At 43.9% G+C, this 26,745-nt stretch overlaps 1 protein-coding gene across 2 annotated transcripts; it reads right to left on the bottom strand.

Moving 5' to 3' along the window:
- Positions 1–416: 416 nt before the first annotated feature.
- On the bottom strand, positions 417–15,631 carry LOC308508884 (tumor necrosis factor receptor superfamily member 10A-like). Of its 2 annotated transcripts, XM_081076300.1 has the most exons (10): positions 15,159–15,631; positions 11,155–11,260; positions 10,176–10,289; positions 9,368–9,479; positions 8,195–8,268; positions 7,991–8,107; positions 7,393–7,424; positions 6,737–6,919; positions 3,844–3,918; positions 417–3,584 (listed from the first exon to the last, which is right to left on the bottom strand). In XM_081076300.1, the coding sequence occupies exons 1-10, from the start codon at positions 15,342–15,344 to the stop codon at positions 3,564–3,566; spliced, it is 1,020 nt and encodes a 339-aa protein (XP_080932426.1). In that variant the 5' UTR covers positions 15,345–15,631; the 3' UTR covers positions 417–3,563. The 2 variants fall into 2 exon arrangements, with proteins under 2 accessions (XP_080932426.1, XP_080932425.1); XM_081076299.1 differs by having other exon boundaries at positions 7,991–8,268.
- Positions 15,632–26,745: the final 11,114 nt, after the last annotated feature.

Below are 26,745 nucleotides of genomic sequence, written 5' to 3'. Positions count from 1 at the left end.
GGAAGGATGGCAAAGAGAGTTGTGAAGGATTGGGATAGAGCGGTCACAGATCGACCCCAGAAATCAGGGCCAGCTCATCCCTCAAGAACCCACAGCCCCTTCCCAACTGCTCTGTCAGAGCTGGTCTGCACCATGCAGGACAGATACCAGCTGGGGAGGCTGTGGGAGAGCCCGCCAGGGCTGGGGTCCCTCTCCCTGAGTGAAAGAGAGGGAGGGAGGAGGAGGTGAAAAACCCCCATGAACCTCACCTGGAAATCCAGAGTCAGGGCAGGAAACCCACCAAAGCGGGGCAAGCAGAAGACATCAAGAAGGAAAAAAAGGAGTGAGCCCCACAGCAAGATATAGCCTTGTACTCTTCATTTCACTCAGCGGAGAAGGAGATGATGGGGAAGGAAAAAAACTCCATACCTCTTTTTATATAAGGTTCCTTATTTAATTTGGTCACAAATTCCTAAGTACATGAGTATTTTATACATACTGGCCTTCTTTATATGGTTTAATATTTCCAACAAACTCTTCAAAAGTGGGTCCCTCCACTAGAGAGAAACATGAAAGGATGCCCAATCAATAAATAAAATCTTAAAAGTATCATACTTGCACTGGGTAGCAAGCTATAAAGAACCAATTTCACGGGCTCACGAAACTTCTGTCTGGTGGAAGATACACAATAGATATGTAAAGAAACGAATAAAGCTGACAAACACTGACAAAAGTAACACTTTAGAAGAACACTCAAGCTCTCTGCGAAAGGGACAACTGAGCTGAAACCTGACTGACAAAAATTCCTTCACATCTCCATCTGAATGTACAAAGGCAGAGCCTCTTGCACAGAAGGAACAGCAAAAGCAGGAGACACCTGTGTCTTTCAGGAAAGGGGAGGCCAGGGAGTGACATCAGAAAGAAATAAGAGTGTAAGTACCAAGGCCACAGAGTCACCCTTTCCTAAAAACTCCATGGACACCATTCCCTGAACATGCCCAAATGTTTAACCAATTCCAGTTTTGGTCCAGTCACACCAGACCTGGAACAAGACCACACACAGTCTTGACATGGAAAAGAACAAAAGCCCTGAGAATTGTTTCCTCCATAAAATTATACTCATGAGTCTGGAATACGATGGAAAAGGGTTTTGGGAAAGAAGGGCTGAGAGAGTTTCTGAAGATTTTAAAAATAAGAAAAAATGATACAAGGGCAAACCTTAAGATCTCAGTCATACTAGGCCTATAATTCACAGTATTTAAGAATTGGTATTATGTGTTGAGTTGTTTATGCAGAAGGCAGGTGCTTACATCCTTAAACAGCCAATCTGGACCCAAAGAGGCAGTTCTGGGGCTCAGATTCACAAACCACCAGAAGAAAGAGGGTCCATCTAGTACTGAGTTGGTAAATATTTAACACTAATCATGAGCACCGTCCACTCTTCCTCCCGGAGACCAGATCCCTGTCCTTTCTCCTCTGAGCCCAAATGAGGCTGAAGATTCATTAACATGTCCCAAATGGCACAGGACATAGAATGCATTTAGTACCTTAGATCTCACCCAATTCCCACACTCCTCACCCACGTCCATAGATGAGAATGAGGCTTATGTACAACTTCCCAGGTCAGGGACACCCAGGGACACAGGGCTGCACGTGGATACGTCTCTGGTCACTTGTAAACTTTTGTCTATAGATATTATAAATATTCATGCACCTACACAAGTATCAAGTGGGAAAGAGTGGTCCCTGTGGAATGTGCCAGTCACCTAATCCTGGACAAGCTCAAACTACATGTGAAGGAGAACTGGGAATCACCAGTGCCTATAGGGGGGACTTTTTCCTCCTTTCTTCCACTTTTATATTTTTGCATATTTCTACCATGATAATCCATGTAAAAAATGAATACATTTCCACAAAATTTCTATGCTCGTATAAACACAAAAATATAAAAATAGAAAGATTCAGATCACAAAGTTAGAAGTAAATGGACACCTAGCAACATGGATGGATCTTACAATATAATAAATACAGGTAACAGTGCAAGTCTATTAGATGAAAAAATGCCATGAACTGAAAAGAATAACATCCTAAAACAACTCTCAGTACACACATGAACATAAAACTATACTTCTCATTGAATCTTATACACATTTCCAGAGTTTGTTTATAATATCAAACATTTCTATGAATAAAAATTACTTCAAGTGCATTGAAAAAGTTCTAGAACATTCCAAGAGCTGTAGGCTTTTGGATGGTAGGGTTTCTTCAAGTACCTGCTGCGTCTTCCAGACTGGTGTCCAATCATGCTTCTTCTTCCAGAAGAAAAGATAACTAGGAAAGCTCCAGTTTCCTAAAGAGATTCTTTTCACTCAGGACAGAGCAGAGCATGCCCCATCTTCTTCATAGACATACTTCCCAGAGCCCACCAGGTGGTCCTGAATCAACTCCTTTGCGTGTCTTTCCCCAAGTGTTTCCAAGGCGTCCAGCAGGGTGTTGACCGAGGCAGCCCGCCCCTTGTGGCTGAGCCAGGTCACTAGCATTTCATACAAGGCTTCCCTGGGGTTCAAGACCTGAGCTCTGGCGACGTAGATATCATTGTCGTTGAGGCCCAACAGCCTCATGAGCGGGTTCCAGGACGTGAAGGGCACGACTTTTGTGAAGTAATCAAAGAACAGCCTCAGGCCTAGGTGGGGGGAAGCCACAGAGACAGTCAGGCGAGGTGGATACCCTTTAGAAAGGGCACAGCATCCTCAATCAGGCCTAGACCCGAGCGCCCCCTGCTGGTAACCTGTGTCTCTGCGCGCCTTACTTGCTTCCAATCAAAAGTGCATTGGGCCATCCCTGTCTGGGTCTTACCTACACCTATGGCACTGCGAGGAGTCAAGATCAATAAAGACTCCGGTCCTAATGGAGGGTTGATTAGCCCACCTGGGAGGGTAGACGGACATCATGGAGAGTGAGAGCAGTGTGAGACAGGAGACACAGGCTGGGACAGACTGTGGTGCAATGGTCCCTCAGAGGAGGGAAACTGAGCTTGTCCTGAGAGTAAGGTCCCAGGGCTGCCACACCTGTATCTGTGCACAGAACAAGGGCCTGGATGTGGCAAGATCTCTAGCTTCGGACCCAGTACAGCCTCACCCACAAACTGTGGCAGGGCTGGATGGGGACATATGTTGAGCAAGAATGTAAGCTAAAATGGAGCAAACCCCACTCATTTCACTAATTAAATGAGATGTGTGTGGAATGCACTGCACACCACTGACCCAGAGAAATATAACGCGAGTCAGGAATACTCATTCGTATTTTTTCAATAGGTGCATTGAAGAAAATAAAAAGAAACAGGTGATATTAATTGTTATACTATATGGTACTAACTCAGTGTATTCTAAATATTAACAACTCAACACGTAATCAACATGAAAAAAGTTGTTAATGAGCATTTCACTTTCTTTTTTCCAAAATTCTTTGAAATATTGTATCTAGTACAGTCAACTCTTCAGATTTGTCTAACCGCAGGTCATGTGCTCGGCAGCCTCCTGGGGCCAGTGGGTGGCCTGCTGGACAGCACAGCCCCGTAGGTGCCCTCATGGTGCGTAGACCTGGCCCTGAAACACAAGGGAGGAGGCATTGGAGGGAAGGACAGGGAGGTACAGAACACTGATGTGAAGGGATGGGATGGGGTGCAGTGAGGGAGAAGTGGGGGGATGGGAGGATTTAGGTCCCAGCGTCCCAGTGACAATTAGCATAGGCCCCCTGCTTCCAGCATCCTCAGCTCTGTACTGCTCTAACAGCGACGGGGATGGCAGTGAGGATATAGCCCTCTTCCCTCCACTCCTGCTCCATTCCACCCAATAAAACACTCACTTCAATGAGGTCTGCATCATTTGCTGGAACCAACGGCTCCTTTCTCATCTGAGACCCTTCAGCTCCTGCTGGTTCCTGTGAAAAACAGCGGCGAGTTCCGTTGGTCCCAGTCAGGAGTCCTGGATTCCAGAAGTGAGCCTGACAATCAGCCAGCTGTGTGACCTGGGGCACCCACCTCCCTTCCCAGGTCTCTATGGAGATGGAGAGGAACCTCCTACCCTGTACCTCTGACAGGCTGTGGCTTGTGTGCCCATGGAGGCCCACGTTCTTTGTGGTAATGCTCACTCCTTAAGTGTCTGTTCCAGCTGGACAACTGTATACACGTGAGTAACCATCACCCAGTCAAGACATGAAACATCGCCACCACCCCACACAGTTCCCTTCTGCCCCTTCTGGTCCACTCCCATCACCCCATCAGGAGACAGTCACTCCCTCACAGGCACTTATGTGACTCAAATGAAGAATACATAACGGGGCATTTGGGGAAATCTAAGTAAGTGTTTATTCCATGACAGTGAACGCGTCTTGACCAATAATAATGGTCCAAAATAATAGTCTAAGGGAAATGAAAGCCTTACATATTTTCCAGAGACACTGAAAAAGCATTTGGTAAATTTAACCTCCAATTTCGTGTTTTAAAAAACACCTCAGAAATAAGGGCTGCATCCACAATGATGAGAATTCCCATATAAAACAAGGGCCAATGTCCTTCCCACGAGCGACAGTGGAGGCCTCCCCAGCAAAGTTCAAATGAGACTAAAACACCTGCCTGCTGTCACCATCCCTGAACATTGTTCTGGGCATCCCGACCCTTATAGCAAGAAGCAGAACAAAAACACGAGGTGGGAGCTCTGAGGGGAGTGGAGAAAATAGTCATTGTTTTCTGTATGATTGTGTTCTTATAAAACTCTAAGGATTAAACAACAATACTTAAATATGAACATATATATGGATGAGTGTTGAAATTGTAGGTGACAATAAAGGAGAAAAGAGAGTCCCATAACTATTCAGCTCATAATGTTATAGAACACAGGTAATACAAAGCCACAGCCTCGACAAGAAATAGAAGGACTTCATCTAAAGGAAAACACATACCTAGTTGAGGTGTTAGAAAACACTTGATTTGACAGGTTATCTCCTTTCATAAGAAAAATATAGAATATTAAAAAGATTCTTCATACATTAATTTATGAATTTAAGGTAATGTAACATACAATCAATGAATTTTTGGAAATTCAAGGAAATTTTTGGAAATTTAAGAGGAAAGCTGATGTATAATTCTAAATTTCATGTGGGTGTAAATAATAAATTTTGAAAACAGGGACGTGAAATTTTCTCTATCAGATAGGAAAACATACTAGAAAGTTTCATGGCAGAGTATTACAAATCAGAGAATCCCTTTTGTGTAAATAAAATATGCTGGTGTACATATGTATGAATACACACACACACACTCACACACACTCAGACGGCATATATATAAAGATATTGGGAAAGAATCACAAGAAATTTTCTCTTGTTGTTAACTGAAATAAAAAAGCCAGAGGCTGGAGAAGAGTGTGGCAGATTTCACTACTCACTGAAAACCTTTCTGTACTATGTAAATTTTCTTAGTGTGGATATGTTTTAAGTACTTTCAAAATGTGTCAAAGTGATTAAATTAGATGGAGGGATTATTGACCATTTTTGCTGGTTGGTTTCCTGTTTTATCACTTATCTTTAGGATTTTTTAAATGAGGTATATAGATACAAAAAAAAGAACAGAAAGGAAATATAAAGGTGAAAAGAGATAACTGCCATATAACCATTCACAGGTAATAAAGGAGGGAGATAGGCAGATGAATGTGGGGGAATCAGTATCTAAATGGAGTATCTGGAATGAGACGGGGACTCAGAACAAGTCAGGGAGCACCTCATGACATGTCTTATCACAAAATAAATTTCATTCATATTATATAGTACTAGCTATCTACAAGTTAAATTCTTTAAAGAGCCTATCTAAGTAATTAGAGAAATTTGTTTTATTTTTTTCTGCATGAAGGACTTTCAAAGCATGTGAGCATTGAAAACATAAATGTACCCATAGATTAATTACTCCACATACAAATTCTGCACATTAAAATATTAGACCAGTGCAAGAACAAACCTGTATGAGTGTAAGATCCCGAGAGCATGTCTAAGAAGAACACTTTCATAGACAAGACTACAATACTTGCAAAGAGTCAAAGAAAACTAAGTAGTAGTCGATATTTTTCTAGTTACCAAAAAAGATTACTAATGTCATATTAAACCTGTTCAACTGATATGATCCAAAACTGTGGGTGTCTGTGTCTGTGTGTGTGAGAGTGAGAGTGAGTGTGAGTGTGTGAGTGTGAGTGTGTGAGTGTGAGTGTGTGTGTGTTACAGTAAAACGAAGTTCAACACACCGACAAAGAAATTTTACTCGTTCTAGGAAGCGAGTCTACAAAGATAATCAAAAATGGAGACAAATATTTATTGAATAAACTTAATTTTGAAATAAATTTGAAATTCTGAATATTATAAGGAATGGCTTAAAATTATGTAACAGTCACACAATGGGATGTTCTGTAGCTCTAATGCCATCATTCAACCTTCATCAGAATAGCTCACTCTGTGGCTGCCTATTCTATACTCTAGGGATATGGGGAACACTCTACAGACAATAAACAGGAACATTCCGTAGAGCTGACAGTCCACATATCGGGTGGCGGGCTCCCTGTGCATGCAGACCCTTCCCCTGCCGGTCGTGGTTTCCCTCCATCACCACGTCCCCAGGGGACAGGCGACCAGACCAGCATCGGCCTTCCCCTGTTTCTACCACAGTTCTGGAAAAGTAGAAGGCCAGGGCCCCTCATGGCTGTCACCCACTCACCAGCAGACTCTCTGCTTCCACCGGGGACTGTATGAGGACACGTTCCAGCTCTGCAGGCTCCTGGTGTCCCAGTTCCTGCTCAGAGGCCTGCGTGGACAGTGAGTTTCTGCTGCTGATGATCTTGTTGCGGGAATTATCCAGAACCCCAGGCCCTCTTGGGGGACATGAGCACCAGAAAATGACCTTGGGAAGGCAAAGACCTGACTCAGGAGTCCACACCCAGGCTCCATGCAGGGTCTCAGGGGACACCGTAGGTTCTGCTGTCCCACGCCCTCCCAAGGCTGTCCCCTCAGACTGGCACAGTCTCAGCACATCCAGAACTCTGCTGCTGGCACCAGAACCCTGGTGTTCTGCTAAGCGGGTTCAGCACCTCTGCCTGACACCCTCATCCCCCAGGGTGCAGGGCTATGGGTGAGGGTGTCACAAGCAGCAGGAAAGACAGGGCTTAGCACTGACCCCAGGCCTGTGGGCCCCTCCCAAAGGGCCACTCCTCCCAATCTATTCCTCTTATAGTTAGGGCAGGCCCCCCAGGACACTTGAGACAGCCAGGGACAGCAGTACAGGACAAATTGGGACCAAGCCCATCCAGGGTCTTCTGTGGGCAGGAAGCAGTTCCTGAGGGCTGATGCCACCAGGTCCTGGAGAAACCAACTCACTTTGTTCATGCACTCGGGGTCCACTCCACTATCTGGAAGAGAAGGGGTGTCTGCCTTAGAGTGGGGAGGGCCCTCTCAGTAGCACGTCCCTCCATAAGGACAGCGCTGGGGACAGTGCTGGGCTGGGGGCTCAGACACTGAACAAGCAGCTAGGAAGGGACTGTCCAACTCTGGAACACTCTCAGGAGGGGGGGAGAAAGGGAAAGAGGTAAAACTAAACATGATTCAAATATCTGCTGGGTTCTGCTCTGACCAAAGTTGTATAAACACACCTGACCCTCTCCTCCTGACTTTTGTCATCCAATTGACACCTCTCTGTCCTGCTGGGGGCCCTGAAGAACAGGTCTTGCCTTCCCAGACGTGGCCAGGGAGATGAAGTGACTGTCAGCCCTGAAACAGGGGAACTGATGATCCCAACCCTGAAGAGGTGCAGGTGGGGGGAGGTGGAGGGTGGTCACAGGGAAGGAGATGAAAGCCAGGCCAGAGAACAACAGGGATTTGAGATATGGAGGGAAGGGTCTTTCTGTCTGAGAAACAGCAGGAAGTGAGGGAGGCAGCAGAGAGTGGCAGAGCCTCCCTATCCTCCAGCCAACCTCACCTTGAAGGCTGGGTCTCCAGTGACAACGTACACATGCATATGCACTCAGCAGCAGCAGCAGCAGCAGCAGAATACTTGCAAGTACCAATCCAGTTGCAATCATCCACTGTGAACTGCCTGACGAGGGAGAGGAAGTGGTGGGCGGCCCCAGGCTGGTGGTCACTGGCTTTCCAGGAACCGGTGCCTCCCCGATGGCCTGGGTACCTGATTCTTGTTTGACACACTGGAGGTTGCTCCAGGGCGTACAGGGCTCAGCCTCGACCTCGCCATCAGGACACCTAGGCACAGACATAGGGAGGTTGTGAGGAGGTTCTGTGAGGTAAGAGGAGGAGAAAGAGGGAGCAACCTCCTGCCCAGTGTCCCCTGACAGGAGAGTGGAGCAAGAACAATCTATTCCTGTCTGCATGAGGGGTCCCCCCACTTTGCCTTGAAATCCAGTGTGTAGTTTTCACTCACAACATATCTCCATTCAGGGAAACCGTTTGAAGTGCTCCATTCCCGCACAGGCCTAGTGACTAGTGTAGTGGACAGCATGATCTTCCTGCTGGGGTCGAGAAGGAGCCGAGCATGGCACTTTAGCCCGTAGGGCTCCAGCTAAGTGTTCAGAACTGCACCTTCTACAGGAGCTGGCCTACAGCGTGAGGCCTGCACTGAGCCGCCCGGGCTGCAGGGGGAGCCCCCAGGAGGACGTACCTCACTCTAGGTCAACAGCCAGAAGCCCTGTGGGCACAAGCTGAGCCTCGCCTTCCAGTCCACCTTTCATACAAGGAACCTCTCGTCCTCCACCTGTTGACTGTCCCTACCAATCACAGCCAAACTGGAGATCAGGGGAGACTGAATCACTACTGGCCCCTAAATCCAAAAACTAGGGAAATGATGCATCTCATTGAGATCATAGGGGCCTGGGATTAGGGAATCTTGAAGGACCTACAAGGTCAGTCTTGTTCTGACTTTGTAGGTTGTAGGTACTTTTTTCTTCATAGACCTTCCCTGAATATGAAGTATTTAAAAATATATTTTCTGACTGAATTGGAATAAAGGTTGACATAACCCAGGTTGGAGTCTATTCCATGTTATTTCCTTCAGATTTCCAAAACAAACAATTCAATCATTTCTGAGGGCTCCTAAAAGTACCATGTGCCCTAAGAAGCAGCCTGCTGTGCAAGTGGAAAACTCCACCTGCCAAGGGGAAACGTGCTGAGGAGGTGTGGGAAGGGGGCACTGCTGGGGGCAGTGTGAGGACATGCAGATGGCCGAGGAGGGGCCACTGTAGGCTCAGAAGACCCCAAAGGAGCATGAAGTCATGAGGGGGTGTGGGGGCGTCTCTCTGGTGGTTCCCTTGAGTTGTTGAGGGACCCTTTGTCTCCCATGTCTCACCGAGTGCTGCATGGCTGGCATAACTCAGGGGAATTTTCTTCGAGGTACGTGCCAGGTTTGCATTGACACTCCCTGTCTTTGATCGGGGTACATGAACTTATCTCCTCTTCATCTGGAGACAAAGGACAACATTTGGGGGATGTGTTTCCCTCACATGTCCCTCTATCCTTTTTCACCACCCACATTCCCATTCACTGTTAACCAAGTAATGTGGGGGCCATTTCCTGCACACAAAGAATAGCCACTGTTCACCTGTTACCAATAGAGGCATGTAAAGTGGGCCACGATTCATTATTTACTACATCCGGATTGGGAAGAAATATCTATTAGCTCACGGGGTCATTAAGATGGGCGGGGTATAATCTGAGAGACACTGGGTGGAGAGGAACCCTTGGGTCCCAAAACCTAGCTCTGCTGGACAGGCGGAGGGGCCTTGGGCCGGAAAGGCTGAGGGAGGTGGAGCACTGGCCAGGAGCACGGAGCACAGGCCTAAGAGCCATGTCCCAGCTTGAACCAGCACTTTTCCACTCGGCCACACCTATGCTGTAACTAGAGTCCCCCCATCAAGGGACAGACTATCACCCTCCTTCCAACTGAGGGTCTAAAAGATTTCCCTACTGTGAGGCCATGCATTATAAACATAATTTCTGTTTTCATTTGATTTTATTGACCTAAGACATATCATGAAAATGGGGATGGTGAGGACCAAGTTGGGCTGGAAATCAGGTTGCTGACTCCCCATTTGATATAATTCCCATCGCATCACCCGGCACCCAAACTGTACTCATGGGGTCGACAGGGTCTCTACCTGGACCACATCTAGAACAGACTTCGCAAGAAGAGAGGTTGTTCACATGGCTGGTGAAATCCATCCCGCGTGTGCATGGTGTACAGTTTCCACTGAATTCTGATAGATAGGATCCTGGGAACACAGAGGAAAGCTGGTGAGTGAACCCCCACAGGACTCCCAGGGGCTGGCAGTGGTGGCGAGGTGACACCACTTTCAGCCATCAAGGGAATCCAAACAGCAAAATCCATGCTACCTGGCCTTAGTTTTTTCTCCATTTCTATATCTACCACATACCTTAGACCAGCACTGCCAACAGAAATGTATTATAAGCCACACATTCATAGTTGCCGTGTTAAAAAAGTAAAGTGAAAGAGGTCAGAGGAATTTGAACTATGTATTTTTAACCTAAAATATCCAACATGGTATCGTTCCAACATGTTATTAATATAAAGCATTCAGATATTTTACTTTATTTAATAGAAAAAAAAGTTTTTGCTTAGCTGTTGCAACTTTAATATCACTCAAAAAATGAAACCCATGCTCCCTCCACATTGAGGGTGTGAGATTTGCTTCCACCTGTCCTTGTGAGCTCTTCACCCCCCCACCCACCCCAGGTGCCCCATCTGTTTGCCTATTCAAGCCCACCCCGTGGTCCCTGCGGCCATGGTTGCTGGGAGGCTCAGGACCACTCTACCTGGCTCTCAGCACCAAAGACAGTGGCTGTCTGCACCAAGTTCACCACACCCAGAAGCCTCACCAACATGGTCTCTTCCACTCACCACAGAATTTCCTTCACAGTTCCTATTTCCTCTCTCTGATTTCACATTCATCTGCCTGACTAGATACCATCCCAAAAGAAGAGTTCCAGAAGGTCAGGGGTCTCGTGCCCTCCACTAGCACAGTGCCTGGCACACAGAAGGCATCTAATAAATAACCTGTGGATACAGAACCAGGAACTATGGGAGGGGTAGGGTTGGAGATCACACTTAGAATGTACCTGGAGGACACCACCTGTCCGAGACGCTACGCTTCCATACTTGTGAGGCAGCTCGTTGCTGGTGAACTCTGTCCTGCCCTGTGGTCATGGCTGAGGCACGGGAAACCTGTGCAGAAAAAGCAGGGATGGGCATGAGTGGCTTCCAGACCCTCCTCCCTCTCAGGATCCCTCTCACTTTCCCTTCACCCCACCTGCCAAAAGCAAACAGAACTGGGACCTTTCCTTTAGTTCTAAACTCTCATTCTTTTGCATTCATGTTTGTCCCTTGGCCTTTGGTGCTAGCAAGTAACTTACACTAGAAAAAATTTTCGGTATTCTTTTCTCTTACACTAAAACAAAAAAATACATGTCTCTTACACTAAAACAATATATTTATTCCAGAAAATACGGGCAAGGCAAGTTTTTATAAGAATACAAAAACTATGTGTCACCCCCTTATTTAGAGATAGTATCCATTATTTTGTGTCTTTCAGTTCTTTTATTCTCTTTCTCTCTCTCTCTCTCTCTCTCTCTCTCTCTCCCTCTCACAAGTATTTTTAGTAATGAGGGTTAATACTAGGTGCACACTTTTTAAAAAATCAGGATACAGTATCACACATTACAAAATAAACTCTGATTTTAACCTGACACGCTGTCTCCAAAATGAGGCTGTCAACGTACCACAAAATACCAGTCGCACAGGTAGAGGGAATAGCTGCATAGGGATTTGGGTCAGGATCTCTGTGTTGAAAATGACATGAAATTGAGTGGGGTCGGAGGACTTTAATGTGGTTATGTGCTGATTTTGAAGGTACTGATGTTTACGGGCGTGACTGTCCTCATTTGTAGAAAATAAACACTGAACTATTCAGTCATATCATTTATCATGTCAGCACTGATTTTTCTACTGGTTCAAAAAAAAAGGTATTTCCTCTACCTGTGTGACTGGTATTTTGTTTAGCTTTTGCAACTTTAACAGAGGAGTGTGGAAGGTGAAATTAAGCAAAAAAGAAAAAGTTAAAACAAAAACAGTCTACGCTGAGCCCAGTCCAGCTGCGGGAATGGAAACAAGATAAAAGCAGCCCTCTCCCAGATAAAAGTCTGTCGCGTACTTGGTGGCAGCTAAGCTCCCCCGTTTCCCTGAGTCCTCTCTTTTCCAGGCAATGTCTGAGTCTCTTTTCTCTGCTCGCACAGTGCTATGCCTTCCTGTCTTCCCTGGTTCTCCTCTCATGGATTCTTTGCCTCAACATTTAATTATCATCATGTTCAAGCACTTAATAAGTTTAAAGACCCGTACAATGAACTCCCATACACTCACCTCCTGGACTCTATAACTACTATTTTCTATATTTGCTTTATCACATATTGCTTTCTCTATCCATCCTCTGTCCATTCATCTGTTTTACTTTAATGATGAAATTCTGTTGCAGATTTGGTACATTTCTCTTAATACTTCAGCATGTATTGCACTAACAAGCATTCAATATTGTTTACAGTTTTTTTAAAAAAATGGTAAAATATGCAACGAATGAACACAATTGTTAAGGGAACCACTCGAAGAGTTTTGAAAACTGCGTACTCTTGTAGAACTCAAATCCTCCATCTAGATCATGGAACATTAGCATTATCCCAGAGATTTCCATCATGACCCCTGCTCAGGCAGGTCATTCTTGTCTGCACCCCCACCACACACACCCAAAGGGAAATGGCCTTTAACAGATGCAGGAAGTTCCTTTCTGTCCTAATATAGTCAGAGCTTTGATCTTGAAAGACAGGTAAATGTTCTCACATCTATTCCAAATCTATTTTTCTGCATCTATTCAACTGTTCATAGTTTTTCTCCTAAACACTGTTAATATAGTGAAAAAACACTGATTAATGTTCTTATGTTAATCCAACACTTATTCCTGAAATTAATCTCACTATGTCATGATATTTGTCATATTTAAATATTGTTGAATTTGCATCACTATTTTGTTAAGAATTTTTGCATCCATTTTTAAAAGGGATACTGATCAGTATTTTCCTTCTTTTGAAATGTTTTTTTCTGGTTTGGGGTTTAGGTTATGCCGGCCTCATAAACCACTGAAGAACTCCTGTGTTTTCTGATAGGGTTTGAGTAAGATTGTTGTTATTGCTTCCATAAATATTTCTAGAATTTACCATTGAAACAGCTCAAGCCTACAGTTTTCTTTGTGGTAAGCTTCTAGGTAATGAATTCCAATTCATAAATAGGTACAGGGTAATCGGGTTGTATTTTCATTTTGTGTCCATTTTGTAGGTAGTAGTTTTCCAGGACTTGTCCATTTCATCCAAGTTGTCTAAGTTATTGGCATAAAGTTATTCATAAAATCCCCTTTATATCCTTTTAATGGATGCAGACTCTGTTGTGACATCCATCATTAGTTCCTGATACTGGGATTTTACATTCTGTCTTTTTTTCTTTGTTAGTCTAGTTAGAGGTTTATTAATTTTGTTGATTGTTTCACAAAACCATTCTCTTTTTATTGTGTGTATTTGTGACCTAACAAGAAATATGTATGTATGTATGTTTAGTCTCTGCCCCCAGTTCTTGAAACAGCTCCTAAATCCCTCTAATTCCTCATCCATGCAGGATAGGAGCTTCTTTAGTCCTAATGAGGCTGCTCCAGGTGATCTCCTTAACCGTTTCAGGGTCTGGACTGGTCACTAGAAAGACCAAGTTTGGCTTGTTCAGCCCCACCCCCATCCTTCAAGAAGGGAAAGGAGGTGGGGATTGGGTTAATGATTGATGATGCCTATGTGATAAAGGCTCCATGAAAATCCCTAAACTATGGGGTTCAGAGAGCTTCCAGGTTGGTGAACACATCGTGGTGATGCTAGGAGGGTGCTGTACCCCAACTCCACAGAAACAGAAGCTCCTGCACTTGAGAGCCTCTCGCACCTCGCCCTATGTACCTCTTCATGTGGCTTTTCATCTACATCCTTTATAATAAATCAATAAACGTGTCACCCTGAGTTCTGTGAGCTGTTACGGCAAGTTATCAAACATGAGGACAGGGTGGTGGGGACCCTTGAGTTACAGGCAAGCCTGACAAAAGTGTGGGCAACGTGGGAACCACTGCGTGGGACTTATGTCTGAAGTGGGGGCAGTCTTGTGGGACTGAACCCTTAGCCTGCGGGTCTGCATTAACTCTGGGTAGTTCCTGTCAGAGTATTCAATGTCACTGATTTCTGTTCCTCCTGGTTACTTCATTTGGTCAAGCTCTCCGCTTCTGCCCTGCCCCTTGCTCCCTAATCAGGGGCAACCACCGGAAGTGGGAAGTGAGAGACCGTGAACTCCAGGGAAGGAGACCACACGTGCTTGGCCCAGCCCGGGGAGCCATGCCTGGCGCGGAGCCGATGTTCAGCATGTGCTGTACGGTGTGATCGACGGTCACCCCATTTAGGTGAGGGCGACGCGCTTTCGGGCCCCACGAACCAGTGCCTGGGAGGGTGAGGGTAACGCCAGGGATCTGGTGGAGCCGTTTTTCTTACCATCGAGTATGCTGTTCACCATGTGCACGGGTTTACTATAAACTTAATTAACACAGCAATTTACAACATTACGTGCCCATAACCTCACTCCCAGCACAACTTAATCCTTCCGGAGTATTTTCTCAGCACGTGAGAAACATCCATAGAATTTACAGTAACCACGACGGCAGGTTTAACCCATTTGTAATAGGCTTTAGAATTTAAATACGCGGCAAATAAAGAGAGTTAGAGAGACGGGAAGGGGAGAGAGAGAGAGAAGAAAGAAAAATCAATCCGTCTATCACTCGCTGAGGCTTGTGCGCGAAGGACCGGGAGGGGGAGCGCGGGCTCCTCCTCCCTTCCCGCCGGTGGGTCCTGCGGGGCGACGGGCACCCGCTCGTCCCCGGACTCTGCCCGGACATGCCCCGGGCACCCGGTCTCCGGAGCGGGCACCCACCGTCCCCACTCCGCAGTCCCCTCTCAGTCACCACGCGCGCCTTCCCGAGCCAAGAACGGCGACGGGGACTCACCAGCCACAGGAGAGCGACGCCGACGACGAAAACCTGGGCCGCGGGGCCCAAAAGCGGAAGCCTGGCTCCCCGCGCCCGCACGGGGGCTGGAGTCGGCGGTGCCCGGGCTCGGGTGGCGGCCAGCGCGCTGTGTCCCCGCTGCCCCGAGCTGTTGGGGGGCGCTCCTGGTCTCCGCAGGGTCGTCATCGGGGGGAGTCTGTGATTTCATGGGGCGCAGAAGGCCTCGCAGCCTGCGGGATGCGCGGATGCCTGGCGTTGCTATCTGTACCCACCCAGCCCTGCTCCACTGGCACCGCTGAAACCCAGTCGGCGGCGAATGTGAGGCAGGGTGGACTTTCTCCAATCAGGTCGACGTAATTATTTCTCCCGTGAAATTAACTTCCTGGATCAGAAGAAGAGCTTACTTGATTTCCCAACTGGGACGCAACTTCTCGGGAGGCAGCTCCCCTGTAGGTGTGATTCATTTAGTTTGTGCCCGCGCCAATGGGTGGGGAGACATTTGAAACCTCCCAGATGCTAGGCTGTGGTCAAATTCCTGATCCTGTCCCCTTTCCCGGGCAGATGCCCATTCTGTTCATAAACCTTGACTACCCTCCTGTCTTCTGACTACAGCCTTATGCCCACTCTCAGTTTCTCCTCCATCACTTCCTCCCTAACCAGTTTCCACGGATGTGCGAGAACATGAACTTCCAGAAAGGAATATACAAAAAAGAATGGCTTCAACTCTCTTCCAACCTGTTCTTCAAGTTTTTGCTTTTTCACTTAACAATATATCTGAATGTTTTTTCATACTTGTCCTTTGAAATCTTCCTCACTCTGTCTAACAGTTGCACAGATTTCCTGAGTAGCCGGTGAGCCCTGGGTTAGACTCTAGTGGGAAGCGTGGAGGAGAGCCGAGTGTGGGACAGCTGATGTTCTAACTATCTTGGTTCCCCGAGAATAAGACCGAACCAGACAAGCAACTCTAATGCGTCTTTTGGAGCAAAAATTAATATAAGACCCGGTCTCATGTTAGATAAGACCAGATCTTGTAGGAAAATAAGACTGGCTCTTATATTAATTTTTGCTCCAAAAGATGCATTAGAGCTGATTGTCCGGCTAGGTCTTATTTTCGGGGAAACACAGTAGGTGAGCCTGGGTGATATGGGGCCCTCATCCCTCGCTCTTGTTCATGACGGCAGAAGTGGCCCCTGGAAACTTTCCTGCCCCTAAAAAGTGCACAGGCTCTCTTCGTCTGGAAAGAACTGCCAACCAGAGTCCCCACGGATGGCAGGCAACACCTCACTCTGTGTGGGCAGTTGTGGGTTGGGGGCTGTGAGCGAAGGGAGGGGTGAGGAGCCTGAGGAAGGTTTCACTACTTACTGTAATCATTCTGTATTGTTTCAATTTTCTCTCATTGAATATGTTTTAATGTCTTTTATAAAGATCAACAGTGGTTAACCCCGATGGGGGAGATTATTGGACACTTCTTTTTGGTTTTATACCTTCTCTTTATTTAAAAAAACATGTGGTGTTGATGCAAGAAAGGAATGAAACACAATAGTCAGGGTGGAAAGAGACCGAGGTCCACACGAATATTTGACCTGTGACAAAGGGACTAAAAGCAGAAGGAAGTGGGAGAATCAGTTGCTACATGGAGTTAAAGGAGACTGACTCAGCACAATCAGAGTAAATCCACACTTCATATCACAACCAACACATTTTCTATGTAGATAAATAGCTATATGCCATAAACCAAATCATTTTACTTTTATTTATTAGTTTCCGGTTCACAAAACAATGTAATAGTTAGACATTTATCATTTATATCCCTCTCACTGTGTCAATCCCTCTCCCCCCATCCACTATCCCTCTGACATCACACACAGCCATGACATTCCCACTGTCTCTATTCCTAATGCTGTACTCCGCTTCTTGTAACTATATACATACATATATATACATAATATATATATAAACTTGTAGTGGACATTCGTTATTGTTCATCTTCAGCTGCAGGTGACAGTGCAGTGATCAGGCATCTACATCTTCCCTGAGGTGGTCTCCCTAATGATACAAGTGTCCATCCATAAACCAAATCATTTTAGAGGCCTCCTAAGAAATTAGAGAAGTTCATTTCTCTAATGGTGGATGAAAGACTTTCTAAGCTTATGATCAATTAAAAAAATGCATAGAATTTAACTCCTTAAAAATTTAAACTTCTGGAAATAAAAATGGAAACATACTAAGAATCTGTTATCTGCATTTGAGAAAATGAATGACATGATGTCTTCACAGACAAGACAAAAATCATAAAAAGTTCATTTGAATAGATTCAAACAAATAAAACGTGTGAAACACAAGTCAATAAACAGAAATGCTCATGAGAAAGAAAAAAACAGAGAAATGGCCAAGTAATTTTTTTCCTAGCTAGTAAAAATGAAAACAAAACAGTGGCGATGTCAAATCAAAACTATTCAACTATTGGTTCAAACCAAAACTGTGTGTGTGTCTGTAGAGAGAAAATTGCAGAGACACAGGTGGGGCCATGGGGCCTCTCAGGAACTCTAGCTTAGAGGGAGAGCAGTGGCCTAAAGTCCAAGGGAGGGGAAATGTGTGTCCATGAGCTTGCAGACCTGAGCCATCTGCCCACTGATGACCATGCAGAAAGGCCTGTGGGGAGAGAGAGTGAAGGTGGCCCAGGATGTGCAGGAAGCCCACAGGAGGGGCCAATCAATCCCAGCAACATGGGCCAGCTCACCCCTCATGGACCCAAGGCCCCTTCCCAACTGCTCTGTCAGAGCTGGTCTGCACCATGCAGGAGCCCCTCAGGCCCAGGTGCAACCCAGACAGCCACTGGGGAGGCTGTGGGGGAGCCAGCCAGGGCTGGGGTCCCTCTCCGTGGGGGAAGGAAAAGGAGGGAGGAGGGGCTGAAATTCCAGTTCCCCAAGAACCTCACCTGGAAATCCAGAGTCAGGGTGGGAGACCCACAATGTATGGCAAGCCTGAAGGCATCAAGGGGGAAAGGAAGGAGTGAGAATATATATGAGGGCATTTTGGAATATCTAAAGTAAAGGTTTATTCCATAAATACAAAGGTCCTTGATCAATAATAGTGTACCAAATCAATAATGTAAATAAGGAAATGAAAGCATCTGCTTCTCCATGAAGGTTGAAAAGATACTTGGTAAAATAAAACACCAATTTTGATTTTTTAAACCATCTCAGCATAGAAGGCTGCATCCAGAATAAGAATTTCTATATGAAATTAAGAACCAACATAATTCTTTGTGGTTATATAGTAGAGGATGAACATTGTTTCGAAAGTTCTGGCCTATACAGAAGTGAAATAAAAGAGGTAGATTCTTGGATGGAGCAGGAAGAATCGTCGTTATTATCAATAAGACTATTTTTTAAATCTTGAGGTTTAAATAACAATACTTAAATATCAGTGTATATCTAGGTGAGCATTTAAAACATAGCAGAAACAGTATGTTAGAAAATGTAATTACAAGAGGATCCATTTTATATAGGTTACAAAACTTAAAACACAAAGAAAACAGCCTTGACAAGAAAGTAGAATAATTTATATGAAGAAAAACACAAATCTTAGCTGAGTTATAATAAAATGTTTGACTTGAAATGCTATCTTCTTTGATAAGAAAAATATTAAAAATGGACAATATCTCAATTCTTCTTAGATTACATTTTTAAATTTAATGTAAATTTGATAAAAATTCCAATTATTTTTTTGGGGAGGGGGTTAGAGGAAATCTTATGAAACAATTCAAATTTTACCTCGGTAAAATATGTTTTGAAAAAGTAAGGAAATTGTATTTGCTTTTTGAGATATTAAAATATATTAGAAAATTTCATTGGGAAGAGTATATTATATAATACCTTTCATTAAACAAAATGTACATATATACATATATGTATACATACATATACATGGCACATGTATAAAGATTTTGGTTAAGAATCATAAGAAATTATCTACAGTATTTCCCAAAAATAAAGAAGGGGAGAGGGGTCCTGAGGAAAGAATGAGGAGGTCTCTGTTCTCTGAGAAACTTTCTGTACTATTAAAATTTCTCCCTTTGAACATGTATTGATGTCTTTTTTAAAATGTCAAAGTAGTTAATCAGAATGGAGGGAATATTGGCCTTTTTTATGTTTGTTTTATTTTTTTACATTCATTTTATGAAGTAAAATGTGTATCGATGTATGAAAGAAACAAAAAGGAACAGTCTAGATGGAAAGAGATCAACGTCTACATAAACATTTGACTTGTGACCAAAAACAAATCAAAAACAGAGGGAAATGGGAGTCGCTTACTAATGGGGTTGGAAGAAGCAGAAAGTGACTCAGAACAATCAAAAACAGAGGGAAATGGGAGTCGCTTACTAATGGGGTTGGAAGAAGCAGAAAGTGACTCAGAACAATTTAAGAAGCAGAAAGTGACTCAGAACAATTTAGGGCGCAGCTCACTTTATGTTAATCACAAAATGAATTCCATTTAGGTTACAGCTACATGCTAAAAATTTAATCTCTAAAATAATAAAAATAATCTCGAAAAAAAAAACACAACTCCCCATGACATTAGAGAATTCCATTCTTTTCTTATGTTGGGGAAATGTCTTTCTGAGCTTTACTTTCTACAAAGTAAATGTATCCACAGATTTCACTAGTCAAAAATTAAAACTTCTCTATATTAAAATATTAGACCAGTGAAAGGACAAGAGATTAAGAACTTAGTTTCTGTACGTGAGAAATTGCATGGGCACAAGAGCATGTCTCTTAGAAAGACTCTAATGGACAAGACCAAAATCGTATGCAAAAATAGTCAAAACAAAGAATTACAAGCTCAAATCAATTAATTTTTCCTAGTTAGAAAAAAAATGAAAAAACAAAAGCCCACAACACCTGATCAAACCTACTGAAGTGATATGAACCAAATCTCTGTGTGTGTGTATGACTGTCTGTGTGCTTGTGTGTGTGTGAAGCTACAGTACAAATGTACTCCTTTGGGTTGACCAAATTCTACTACTAGGAAGTGACCCTACAGACATGATTAGGAAAATGGATATAGATTTATTTTCAAATATATTCAATGTTATGATAATTTTGAAAATAAATTTAAATTATTGTAATGAGGAATTACGAAATTATGTAATAATCACACACTGGAATACTACGCAGTCCTCACCAAGCCTACAACAAAGATGGCAGCACCCATTCTGTGCCTGCCTGTTCCAGGCTCTGGGGATATAGTGAGAACTGGGCAGACAGGAAGACCCACATATTCCGTAGAGCTGACAGTCCACATATCGGGTGGCGGGCTCCCTGTGCATGCGGCCCCTTCCCCTGCAGGTCCTGGTCTCCCTCCATCACCACATCCCCAGGGGACAGGGGACCAGACCAGCATTGGGCTTCCCTTGTTTCTACCACAGTCCTGGACAAGGAGAAGGCCAGGGCCCCTCATGGACATCACCCACTCACCAGCAGACGCTCTGCTTCCACCGGGGGCTGTATGAGGACACGTTCCAGCTCTGCAGGCTCCTGGTGTCCCAGTTCCTGCTCAGAGGCCTGAGTGGACAGTGAGCCTCTGTTGCTGATGATCTTGTTGCGGGAATTGTCCAGAATGCCACGCCCTCTTGGGGGACACCAACGCCAGAAAAAGACCTTGGGAAGGCAAAGAGCTGACTCAGGAGTCCACACCCAGGCTCCACGCAGGGTTTCAGGGCAAACTGTGGGTTCTGCTGCACCATACCCTCCCAAGGCTGTCCCCTCAGGCTGGCACAGGGTCAGCACATCCAGAACTCTGCTGCTGGCACCAGAACCCTGGTGCTGTGCGAAGGGGGTTCAGCACCTTTGCCTGACACCCTCATACTCCAGGATTAAGGGCTATGGGTGAGGGTATCACAAGCAGCAGGAAGGGCAGTGCTTGGCACTGACCCCAGGCCTGTCGCTGCTCCCAAAGGGCCAGTTTACCTCTTACAGTCAGCCCAGGCCCCCCAGGACACTTGAGACAGCCAGGGGCAGCAATACAGGACAAATTGGGACCATGCCCACCCAAGGCCTTGCTGTGGGTAGGAAGCAGTTCCTGAGGGCTGATGCTACCAGGTCCTGGAGAAACCAACTCACTGTGTTCACGCACTCGGGGTCTCCTGGAAGAGAAGGGGTGTCTGCCTTAGAGTGGGGAGAGCCCTCTCAGCAGCAGCTCCTTCCATAGGACAGCGCTGGGGACAGTGCTGGGCTGGGGGCTCAAACACTGAACAAGCAGCTCTGGAGCCTGGTGACAAGGAAGGGACTGTCCAACTCTGGAACACTCTCAGGACGGGGAGAGAAAGGGAAAGAAGTAAAAATAAACACACTATCAAATGTCTGTTGGACTCAGTTCTGACCAAAGCTATATAATTCCACCTGACCCTCTCCTCCTGACTTTTGTCATCCAATTGACACCTCTCTGCCCTGCTGGGGGCCCTGAAGAACAGGTCTTGCCTTCCCAGACTTGGCCAGGGAGATGAAAGTGACTGTCAGCCCTGAAACAGGGGGACTGATGATCCCAACCCTGAAGAGGTGCAGGTGAGGTGGGAGGTGGAGGGTGGTCACAGAGAAGGAGATGAAATCAGGCCAGAGAACAACAGGGATTTGAGATATGGAGGGAAGGGTCTTTCTGTCTGAGAAACAGCAGGAAGTGAGGGAGGCAGCAGAGAGTGGCAGCGCCTCCCTATCCTCCCACCAACCTCACCTTGAAGGCTGGGTCTCCAGTGACAACGTACACATGCATATGCACTCAGCAGCAGCAGCAGCAGCAGCAGCAGAATACTTGCAAGTACCAATCCAGTTGCAATCACCCACTGTGAACTGCCTGAGGAGGGAGAGGGAGTGGTGGGCGGCCCCAGGCTGGTGGTCACTGGCTTTCCAGGAACCGGTGCCTCCCCGATGGCCTGGGTACCTGATTCTTGTTTGACACACTGGAGGTCGCTCCAGGGAGTACAATTCCTGGCCTTGACCATCCCATTGGGGCACCTGGGTATAGATACAGGGAGGTTGAAAATGGGTTCTGTGAGGTAAGAGGAGGAGAAAGAGGGAGCAACCTCTTGCTCATGTCACTGGACGGAAGATCAGAGCAAGAGCAATCTTTTCCTGTCTGCTGAGGGGTCCCCTCACTTTGCCTTTGAAATCCAGTGTGCAGTTTTCATTCACAACATATCTCCATTCAGAGAAACTGTTTGAAGTGCTCCATTCCTGCACAGGTGTAGTGCCTAAAGTATTGGACAGCACAGCCTGTGGCCCTGCCAACTTATAGAAGAAAGTACTAATTCATGTCCTCACTGAGCTCCTAGTCAGTGGAAGACACAAAGAGGAGCAGAAATAATACAACAATGGGGGAAAAGCCACCAGTCAAAGCTTATGCCATCTACCGTGGCCAGAAAATGGAAGGAGAAATGGGTCCTACCTGTACAGAGTCATTGACCCAAAGAAAGGGGGCCCAAAGCTTCCCTGTAACGCAGAGGCATTCTCCAGGCTCTAAACCAAGATTATGCAGGAGCTGTTGCTACCAGACAGCCCATGTCTCAAGGTTCAACCTTCACCTCCAGGCCTTTGCTCCTTCAGGTAACCTCATTCTCCCTACAAAATCTCTCTATCCATCTCCTCTGATTCATATTTGTCATATTGAAAGGTACTCTAGAGAATCTCACTTTCGAAAACTTTCCTTAATAATGTTATGATGATGACACTTCCTGTCAATGATAAAAAATGTGACTATTCAATAACAGTGCTGGAGCAACTAAGATGACCGCTGGAACATAATATAGTTTCTTCCTTATGCTCTTAATAGAAAATTAAGACTAGTTAGATCAATGAGTTAATTGTAATATATGAAACCATAATAGTACTACAAAAATATGAGAAAATTTTCATACAAGTCTAGACTTCTTCAGTGTGACAAGAAACTATAAAACTTGAATAAAATCAACTATATAAAAATTAAAAAGAGAACTCTGCATGGAAGAAATTACGACAAAGATAAAAACAAACAAGAAGAAAATACTTGGACCACATATCACACTTAAAAGTATAATTTCCTTAAGCTATAAGAATTCATGATAAACTAGAAAAATGATCAAGGAAATAGAAGACTTGAACAACACTATAAATCAACTAGACCTAGAAAACACAAGATTAGAGCAGAAATGAAAACTAGAAAAACTACAGAGAAAATCAATGAAATCCAAAGCTGGTTCTTTGAGAAGATCAGCAAAATTGACAACAGCTTACTGACTATGAAAAAGAGAAGACTCCAATTATTAGAGTCAGAAATGAGAGGGGATTATTAGTACCCACTTCACAGAAATAAAAAGGATTATAAAAGAATGCTATGTACTTCTATATGCCAACAAATTAGAAAACTTAGATGAAATGAAAAAATTCCCAAAAGACACAAATTACTGAAACTGACTCAAGATGAAATAGACAACCTGAATAAACCTGAAACAAGTAAAGAGATTGAACTAGTAATAATAATAATAAAAAAAACTATCCTCAGAGGAAAGACTAGGCCCAGGTGGCTTCACCATTGAATTGTACCAAACGTTTCAAGAAGAATTAATACTACTTATTTACAAATTCTTCTAAAAAATAGCAGAGAAGGGAACATTTCCCAATTCATTTTATGAGGCCAGTGTTAATCTAATTTTAAAACCAGAAAAGGACATCAGAAGAAAACTACAGACCAGTAATTCTTACAAATATGGTGCAAAAATCCACAAAATAGAATTTAGCAACATATATAAAGAATTATACACCATGGCCAAGTGAGTTTTATCCAGGAATTCATTGTTAGTATAACTCCCAAAATAAATTACTATAATAAATCATGTCCAAAAGTCACATGATCATCTCAAATGATGCAGAGAAAACATTTGACCAAATCCAATATCCTTTCATGATAAAGGCATTGACCAAACAAATAATAGAAATCAATTTCCTCTACCTGATTAAGGGCATCTACAAAAACCACAACTACCATCATATTTAATGGTGTCTGTTCCCAACAATTCAACATTGTACTGGAAGTTCTAGCCAGGACAATTAGTCCAAAAAAAAAAAAAAAATCCGTATTGGAAAGGAAAAAATAAAACTACCTCTATCTGCAAATGACATGATCTTATACATAGAAAATCCTAAGGAATTTGCTGAAAGGTGTTAAAAATAATAAACAAGTATAGCAAGGCTGTAGGATACAAGATCAACATACAAAAATCAATTATATTTTTATACACTTGCAATGAACAATCCAAAAATAAAATTAAGAAAACAATTTCATTCACAACAGCATTAAAAATTATTGAATATGTAGGAAAAACTTAACAAAAATAAGTGCAAAACTTAATCTTTAAACTTCAAAACTTTGTTGAAAGAAATTAAAGATGATCTAAATAATAGGAAAAACATTTTATGTTCATGGATCAGAAGTCTTAACATTGTTAAGAAGAGAATATGCCTCAAACTGACCTTCAGATTCAATACAATCCCTATCAGAATCCCAGCTGACTTCTTTGTAGAAATTAACAAATTAATTCTAAAATTCATGTGGAATTGTAAGGGGCCAAGTATAACCCAAATAATCCTAGAATAAGAAACAAAGTAAGAAGAGTCAGACTTCTTGATTTCAAACCTTGCTACAAGCAACAAACGGTATTTGAGACAGTGTGGTATTGGCAAAACGACAAACACCGATCAATGGATTAGAATTGAGAGTCAGGTAATAAACTTATACATTTATATTCAATTGATTTTTCAACAATCGTACTGAGACCATTCCATGGGAGAGAATAGTCTTCTCAACAAATGGTCCCGGGGCAACAGCGACTGGATAGCTACATGATAGGGTGCATTGTTTGATTTCCACATTTTCCAGTTTTCCTTCCGTTACTGATGTTTAATTTCATTTCACTGTGATTGGAAAGGATACTTTCTGTGATTTTGGTCTTTTAAAATTAAGACTTGTTTTGTGACCTAACATATGGTACATTCTGGAGAATGTTTCATGTGCCCCTGAGTAAAATGTGTATTCTTCTATTGGGTGGAATGTTCATACACACACATACACACACACTCTCTCTCACACTTTTACAAATAAGAATTACACAATGAGCAAACTTTTTTAAAAAGAGGATACAGGATCAAACATTAAGTAATGATCTTTGAGTTTAAAAAGGCACTTGACAAAATGTCCTCCAAAATAGCTTATCAATATCCCACTAAAAACCAAAGAGTCACAGAAAAAGATAAAACAGCAATTCAGGATAGGATCTCTGTGCAATAAATGATATCATATGGACTATTGGAGAAATTTGAATGAGGTCTGAGGATTAGCTGGTACTACACTGATGTTAATTTTTCTGATTTTTAAGGTTGTATTGTGGTTATGGTGGAGAATGTTTTTGTTTGTTGGAAATACCCACTAAAGTGTTAAGGAATGATGCACATTTTCTCACTGGCTCGTTCTCAAATGGTTCAAGATAAAGTATTTAGTACAGTTTTTGCAAATTTTCTGTAATTTGAGAGTGTTTTGAGTTAGAAAGTTAAATTTTAAAAAGAAGAAGGTGAAAGCAAAAACAGACTATGTTGAACTCAGCTTGGCTGGATCTCAACAAGATAAAATGCAGCCCTCTTCCACATAAAAGAATTGATGTGTCCCTCCAGCCCTCCCTTTTCCAGGCTAGGGCCTCCTCTGAGTTCAGTCTGTGACTCCTTTTTCTGCTCACACAATCCTCTGGCTTTTGTGTTACCTGATTAGCAACCTATGACCTGCTAGATTCACTTATTAGTTCTGGAAGTTCTCTGCAAATGAAGATAATGTCTTCCTTCCTGATCTTTAGGCTTTTCTCCTCTGGCCAGGGCCCTGAACATAATCCTGACTAGATTGTGATCAACATGAACCCCCTTGGTTGGTCTCAGTAACTGAGGGAAAGCATTCAAGATTTGGCCATTTTAAATGATGTTACCTGTGGCTTTTTTACACAGGAACTTTATCAAATTGAGTTAGTTCCCTTCTGTTCCTCACATAAAGAGAACTTTTTTTTTTATCATGAATGGGTGATACATTTTGTCAAATGCTTATTCTGCATCAACTAACAAGTCCATAACGTTTTTCTTCCCCACACTGTTAATACAGTGAATAACACTGATTAATTTTCAGGTGGCCATTTTAGAGGCCATGTTATCCACTCATTCAGGAAGGCACGTCTGGAGCCTGGTGAGTAACACTGTACAAGGTCCTGGGAAGTGTCAGGGACCGGACATGGCCCTTCCTTTCCTTAGGAGATTTCTGGGTCACAGGGAACTGAGGCAGAGACAAAGGTGCAAAGAGCCTGTGTTAGGTCAGCTGTGGGCATGGTCAAAGCGGCCGGGAGCCAAGTCATACCCCTTTGCTAAATTAGACCTTTCCTCGCCTGACAGAGACTGAGGCCCCTGGCGTTTCCCAGAAAAGGCAGCAGACCGCTGGTGCGAAAAGCAGCTCCGGACACAGCCGCTCGTGCCCGATCTGCTGCTAGGGGGGCCTGCTCATCTGCCACCTCACTCAGCCAACCCCC

This window comes from Rhinolophus hipposideros (assembly GCF_964194185.1).
Source record: "Rhinolophus hipposideros genome assembly, chromosome: 16".
Lineage (NCBI taxonomy): Eukaryota > Metazoa > Chordata > Mammalia > Chiroptera > Rhinolophidae > Rhinolophus > Rhinolophus hipposideros.
This window is presented reverse-complemented; position numbering and strand designations above follow the sequence as displayed.